Source organism: Podarcis bocagei (assembly GCF_964188305.1).
Source record: "Podarcis bocagei genome assembly, chromosome: 10".
In the NCBI taxonomy this organism is placed as follows: domain Eukaryota; kingdom Metazoa; phylum Chordata; class Lepidosauria; order Squamata; family Lacertidae; genus Podarcis; species Podarcis bocagei.
The window spans coordinates 39,756,340-39,763,585 of NC_138135.1; the positions used below are offsets into that span (position 1 = coordinate 39,756,340).

General features: G+C 41.2%; 1 protein-coding gene across 3 annotated transcripts; it reads left to right on the top strand.

Moving 5' to 3' along the window:
* Nucleotides 1–81: 81 nt before the first annotated feature.
* On the top strand, nt 82–6,060 carry LOC308596126 (pinopsin-like). 3 transcript variants are annotated; one of them, XM_081210955.1, is made up of 5 exons: nt 82–264; nt 1,201–1,314; nt 2,069–2,397; nt 3,291–3,536; nt 4,887–5,681. In XM_081210955.1, exons 2-5 carry the CDS (start codon nt 1,206–1,208, stop codon nt 5,019–5,021), a joined length of 819 nt encoding a protein of 272 aa, XP_081067081.1. In that variant the 5' UTR covers nt 82–264; nt 1,201–1,205; the 3' UTR covers nt 5,022–5,681. The 3 variants fall into 3 exon arrangements, with proteins under 3 accessions (XP_081067081.1, XP_081067080.1, XP_081067079.1); XM_081210954.1 differs by lacking the exon at nt 82–264 and adding an exon at nt 5,736–6,060 and having other exon boundaries at nt 537–1,314; nt 4,887–4,992; XM_081210953.1 differs by lacking the exon at nt 82–264 and having other exon boundaries at nt 537–1,314.
* The last annotated feature ends 1,186 nt before the right edge of the window (nt 6,061–7,246 follow it).

Here is a 7,246-nt window from a genome sequence, read left to right on the forward strand (position 1 = left end):
GGCGGCGGGGTGGGGCACCCACAGGGTGTGCGCTGTCTCTTGGGCTTCTGCCACCTGAGGCAGCTTGCTCACACTGCCTCATGGGTCTGTTGGCCCTGCCCTGCTGGTACACTTGCACTGCACCAACCACTCTCCCACCTCACCCCTGTCTTTCAGAGCAAGCAACACTGATCCACCTGCTGGGAAGCTAGTGTATTAGCTACACCCTGAATACAGGGTTTATTCTTTACTATCTTAAAATACATACATTTTACACTTGTGGAGGTTGGCAGGAAGCTATTTTTCTTTTTAATGTGACCGGTAATTCAGCTCTCCCCAGCAGCAGCAGCCGCAGCAGCAGCAGCAGCAACAACAACAACAACAACATGTTGAGAAGCTGTGTTATCCGTTTTTTGCTGCCAAGCATAACATTACAAAGCTGGTGGGCTGTCAAAATAGAGTCTTCCAGCCCAACGTATTCCACAGGGTTGAGTTCAGTTAGATGCTAAGTAATTGTACCACAGCATTGTTTAAAAATCCACAGTATGTTTGAAAACCAGAACAAATTGGTCCTGTATCTGGTGATGCCCTTTGCTGCCCCCCATGCCATACCCGGGGGTCAGAAGCCACCAGTGAAGATGTCTCTGCCCACACTTCCTTTGTTAGTAATACTCTATTGCATTTTGAAAATTAGTGTAAGGAAGGTTGCCTCTAAACTAATCTGTGGTGTATTTTGTCAACTGCAGACGGCTATTGTTCTGTGCGTAATCTTATTACGATACTTAATTGTTTGTTACTCTTCTTTGTTACTCTTCACCACTCTTTCACGGCGGTAGAAAGAAAAAAAGACAGCTGTTGCTTTCATCCTAGGATTTAACTTCATCAAATGTTTTTTAAAAAACAAATTGCGTGTATTTCTGCGATTAGAGGATTCCCAATCCATTTAGAAAATGAGTCATAGTTTGCATTAGGTGTTATAATAAAACATGTAGTTCTCTGTGTGTCTAACCACCATGGGGAATGATAGTTCTCTTGCAACTGTGGAGATTACCGTGCATCCTACCATTTTCCCAAGAGCTGGATATGGAGTCTTGGCTTTCCTGATGTTTATTAATGCTTTATTTTCAATATTTAATAATTTTTTGGTTATTGCTGTAACGCTGAAGAATCCTCAGCTCCGTAACCCCATCAACATATTCATTCTTAACGTCTCCTTTTCAGATCTTATGATGTCCCTCTGTGGAACCACCATTGTTATAGCTACAAACTACCGTGGATATTTCTTCCTGGGAAAGAGGTTCTGCACTTTCCAGGGATTTGCTGTCAATTATTTTGGTAAGCAAAATAGCTAGATATTGTCATTGTTGCTACTGCTTATTGCTATTATAATTAAAATACATTTATATCCTGCCTTGCATGGAAAAACCCCTTAAGGGGGTTTGCACAGATAAATAACAGTACAATTTACAGTTAAAATACCTTTAAACAGACAAGTCGACAACAATATCAAAACTACAAAACTAGAATAAACAGCCAAACATTTAGTTCCCTCTTGAATGACAACTGATGTGAGATCTTTGGGTTTTATTATGCTAAATGAAAGAAGGTTACAAAGGTGCTTTGTAGTTAAAAAAAATATAAAGGTAAGTTTTAAAAAAAAATCTGGAACATCCTGGCCCAATCCTAGCTTGGAATTCAAATGACTAATTTTGTTGTTATTTCTAAACCACTGCTCAAAGTGTGTATAAGCACACAGACCTTTTTCAGAGTAAGTCCCACTGAAATAGGTATGACAGACATTTGAGTAAACATAGATAGGATTGGGTAGCACAGCCGAAATTTTAAGCTCACTTATTGTGCTATCCTATACTATATTGTGCTATCCTATACTTTTCTACTCGGAAGTATGTCTCATTGACTCCTGTGGGATTTACTCCCGGATATGTGTGCATAGGGTTGCAAAAGTACATCCCATTGATTTCGCATTTTTTTGCAATTTCCTATGAAATATGAGTAACAGTATTGAAATGTGGAATATAGTGGTTTGATGATTCCTAGCATTTTTTTTGCCTTTCTTATTATCTTCCAGGAATTGTTTCTCTTTGGTCTCTGACCATTTTAGCTTACGAAAGATACAATGTGGTCTGCCAGCCTCTGGGAACTCTCCAGATGAGCAAGAAGAGAGGTTACCAGCTCCTTGGTTTCATCTGGGTTTTCTGTCTCTTCTGGGCTGTGGTCCCACTCTTTGGCTGGAGTTCTTATGGACCCGAAGGAGTCCAGACATCATGCTCCATTGGCTGGGAAGATAGATCTTGGAACAACTATAGCTTTCTGATTGTATACTTCTTGTCCTGCTTCTTTATCCCTGTCCTGATCATTGGGTTTTCATATGGCAATGTCATTAGGTCACTGCGTGGGGTAAGTAGTCAACTGTTTCCTCCACCCCATTCCACCTCTGTCCCTGTTTGCTGACCAATGCCACCTCCATACTTTTCTGTCACCAAGCCAATTTGTTCTTGGTGTTAATGCATGCACAAGTTTGCAGCCTAAATGAAAGCCCATTGGATTCCTGGCTCTTTTCATATTTGTATCAGGTCAATGTCAGTGTCATCATGTAAAACAATGCAGACTTTAAAAAACTTGCATACAGCTATACAAGCAATGGCCAGATTTTTTAAATACCAGAAAATTCCTTTTAGGTTTGAGTTCCCATCTGAAGGCACTATAGAGTGACTTGACCAAAGCGGTTTAGGCAATTATGGCCACATTATCTTTGCATTTGATGTTAAAAATCAAAATCATGTGCATGCACATATACAACTCAAGAGTATAACTCTTTTTTATAAGATACACAAGTCTGGGGCTTCAAAATGGTGCCCTGTCTAGAAACTGTCACTCAAAGCAAGTGTTAAATGATGTGAAGATCATGTCCTTTTATACTAAAGCCAATTCTGAAGCCTAGTAGCTTAGTATGTGCTGCTGGTGTTTATTTCAAACTTTTCTGCTTTCTAGGGTTCCTCCAAGTAATTTACAGCACGGAATCAAAATAACAGCAGCATTTAAAAGCTCAATGATGAAATCGTAATAAGAACAAAACACAAAAAATTCAAGGACATACATGTAGGTTAACAGAAGAGAAGCCCAGACTGCAGTAAGAGCAATGGTGATTTGGAAGATATTAGCTTTCATTCATGCACCTTGTAGATGTACAACATGCAGGCTTTAATGTAGACATAGGATTTGCATGAGTCCAAACATAACTGAATAAATGCCTCTATTGAATGGCTAATGCTGTTGATTTGATTTAACAGCTAAATAAGAAAGTTGAAGAAATGGGAGGAAAAGGTAATCCGGAAGAAGAGTTTCGAGCCGTAATTATGGTGCTTGTGATGGTGGTGGCTTTTTTGATCTGCTGGCTGCCATACACAGTCTTTGCTCTTACTGTTGTTATTGACCCAGCCCTGAATATTTCCCCTCTGGCTGCAACCATCCCAACATATCTCTCCAAAACAAGCCCAGTATACAACCCAATCATCTACATTTTCTTGAACAAACAGGTATTGCACTGTCTTTTGTATATTTTGTGGGCTAGTTACTTTTATAGTGAATTTCATTTTGTAGATTCAATTGCAGGCTTCCAACTTCAAATCTACTAATCGTTATAGAACCTTTGTTTGGGCAACCCTATTCTCCCCTACCTGTCCCTCAACAGGATTTTTGAAATTACCGTATTTTTCGCTCTATAACATGCACCCGACCATAACACGCACATAGTTTTTAGAGGAGGAAAATCCGTAGGCATGCCACCCATAGGCATTCCCTCCATAACACGCACAGACATTTCCCCTTACTTTCTAGGAGGAAAAAAGTGAGTGTTATGGTGCAAAAAATACGGTATTTATCTAGGCGAGACCTTATATACATGTACACAAGCAAGCTGACTGGGCAAAAGGCACTTTGTACACTTTCACATGCAGAATCCTCTTTTGGGTCTGCTCACGCATCAGGATTTCTGAATCCAGTAGCAGGACTTGTCACGGCTAAAATGGCCGCTGTTTCTTTAATGCGAATAAAGCTGGGTCAGCATGACTCAGCGGCCTGCACAAAGTTGTATATATATAAATTGAGAAATGTTAGTTTGTGCTGAGGCTGGTGTTTGGGTTGGTTGGTTGGTTAGTGCTGGTGTGTATAGTTATTCAGTCGTGTTTTGCACAAAGACTTTTAAGAATAAAACTCCGCAAGGATATTCTCGCGGACTCTTTTGTGCCGACAAGGGTCCGAGGACCAGGCTGAGGAGACAAAGGATGGTCAGAACCTTTTCCTCCTTTTTTTTTTTTTTTTTTTTTTTTGCTTTTTACAAACACTGACAGGACTCATGTGTGTGTGTTGTTTCCCCCATGGCTGGACCATTTCCCCAGATGGTTGGCATTGCCACTGCTGGGTTGACTCTGGGATGACTCCAGTGAAGTCATTGCATGAGCAGAGTGACTTCCGCTCACACAATAGAACTTCTCCTTCTCCTCCCTCCTGCATTCCCTGCTCTGGGGTGGGGGAACCCCCAAGGTAGATTTGGGAAGGTTATGGGGGGTACACAAGTTGAGCAGAAAGAGAAGTTCCATTGCATGAGGGGAAGTTGTTTGAACCCCACCCAGAGTCAAACAATTAACCCTGGTCAGCCCAAATAGAAAGGGCCTTTCAATAATTCTGAAAGAATCCCATATGCATTGTACTGTGGTGAACAAAAAATGGATAGGAAGACCTTGCTGAAAGACCACAGGATGACATGTACACTGTTCCCAGTTAGCGGAATATAATCTAATTTAGGGTTCTACCCAAAAGGAATGCTATCTCACTGTGACAGCACAAAAGCACAAGCATATTGATTTTCCTCTGTTTTCTTTTTGCAGTTTCGTGAGTGTGCAGTTGAATTTATAACCTGTGGCCAAGTGGTTCTGGCAAAACCAGATGAAGAGATTTCGACATCCGCAGCTCCAGCTGAATCCAAAACTCCTTGTAAGATCAACCAAGTGACTCCAGTCTGATGTAGTTCTGTTGGCTGCATTTTACAACATTTTGTGCACTTTTTCTCCAGGAAACATAATGAAGCTCCTCTTCAGGGTCTTGTTAGTAAATGATCCATGCCAGAAGATAATAAATGTCCATAGGGCTCCTTATGATGAATGGCTTCACACAGTTTTCACTTGCTAATGTCAGAAAAGTCTTGCTTACACCAAATATTCTCTGAATATATATATATAACAACAATGAGTTTACTTGATACACATGAGAAAAGGGCTGGGTATCTAAATTGTGAACAATGAACTTTTCCTCCATTGTTGATTAAATGATTATGCAAAGGAACTATCCTTGCCTACGAACCTTTCATCCAAAGTTTTCTGCCACTCAGTTTTGTTCTCCTGTTCCAAGTGTGCTCTCCCCCTCCATCCAGCCACCTTTACTGTCAGGTTCAGGAAGCAGAAAGCATGTTATAGTAGCTAGGCAATGTGAAGGTATGCAGGGCAACCAACCGCTATTGTCTAGCACCCAGAAGGCAGCTGGAAACCAACAGCTGACAACTCCTAAGTGAGCTGGCAACTGGAGCAAATGTCCCATTCATCTTGTGCACTTGTGGCAGGCATATTGTAGACAACTGGAGAACGGAAACCTGAATAAATGCCCTAGTGATTGTGGTTTGCTTTCTGTTATTGCCCCTTTGTGCTGCTTTTAAAAAAGATGGTCATGTTTTTTTTCTGTAGTATTCCATGATGTTTGAAGGAAAGCACAGATGGGAAGAGAGTCAAACCTATAAAAGTGATGGTCTTCACGGCATTATCTCGTGCAGACTAGCCTTGTGCCAAGTTTGATACCGGAAGGTTGGTCTTGATACACATTATTACTAAATTATGAAACCATCAGCTATGAAACATGCAATATTTGGCACCAAATGGCACCTACAACAAAATGTTGCAGCATGGTATGTTCTGCTCATAATTCTACCCACTTCATGAAACTTTCCACCTCTTTCCTGTTCCTGCCCCCCAAGCAGTTGGTTAGCACTCCAGAGCAACTGAGCATGCCAAGACCAACCCCATGGCAATTATTTTGCATTGCTCCCATTAAGGATTCCCTCCCCCCCCCAAAGGGGAGTTTTGATGCTTCTGCAACCCTCTTTAAACCATGCATGGATGTGTAGTTAAATCAAGAGCTTCCATCTGGCAATTTAATATTCGGGTCTGATTCCTGGCCCAAAAGTCAGAGCAACTTGAAAGGTTTGGTCAGCTTTCAGAAAAATGCAACCCCTTGCGCATACTATCTGTATCAGTCCTTCTTTGGAGCAGAAGAGGTGAATGACTGTATGCTATTAAAAGCTGTAACCAGAGCTTCCTTTTCTACATTTACATTTTATAAAAAATATACTGACGTTCTTTACTCTTCTGCGATTTCTGCAAGTTGGAACAGAACACTGAAAGGTAAATTGAACTGGGCTGATCTGGCATAAAGATATATCTGGGGAAAGAGCTTAAATTTAAAGAGTGTTCCCAATATCTCTAATCTGTTGCTTTCACATTATTTTGTATCCGTCCACAGGGGATACTTGATAGGAAAGCTTCTCTGCCCAGTGAGCTTGTATAATTGGTTTGCTTATGCAAGTAGGACGTGATCCCTGATTAACTAAGTTAAACATCAGCTGTGGAGTCTGATAATCTGTTCTTTAATGCAGCCGACAAAGATGTTATAAAAAATGTTCCTGCAACTGGTTGAAGCTCAGTGTATAAACAGAACCAGGCAGCAACATTTTATAAAAAACCAATTAACCGCAGAGTATTGGATCCAAAACCTACTGTGTAAGAGGAAGGAACACACAGAATATATGTTGACAGTTGCCTCTCTCTGCTTGCCCAAAATGGGCTCCAGATGATGAGGAGATTCTCCACAGCAACTTTTTGTGTGGCACCAGGGATAAGAGATTGGGGCAGAGAAATAGCTGATACTGACCCACCTGCAAAGGTACAGAAGAGCCTTCCATTCATGTGGCAGGAGCTTTGCAGTCACAAATGCGGTTTTATTTTATGCTAAACAGCTTTGGGCCCTAGCCATCGTATTCCATGCATACATCTGACATTAAATTCACCTGACATTAAAATGACACAAGTCTGAGCCCAGCATTAGATTATATTCTTGGCTCTGATTACTGAGAAATGCAGGAAGCATGAAGCCGGGCCGGGGGGGGGGTGACGATTAGGCAACTGGATGATAGGCAAAAACA

Coding starts and splice junctions, on each gene's coding strand:
- LOC308596126 (XM_081210953.1), top strand. CDS start 993: ATGGGGAATGATAGTTCTCTTGCAACTGTGGAGATTACCGTGCATCCT. Junction 2,398..3,290: donor TCATTAGGTCACTGCGTGGG/GTAAGTAGTCAA, acceptor TTGATTTAACAG/CTAAATAAGAAAGTTGAAGA. Junction 3,537..4,886: donor ACATTTTCTTGAACAAACAG/GTATTGCACTGT, acceptor TTCTTTTTGCAG/TTTCGTGAGTGTGCAGTTGA.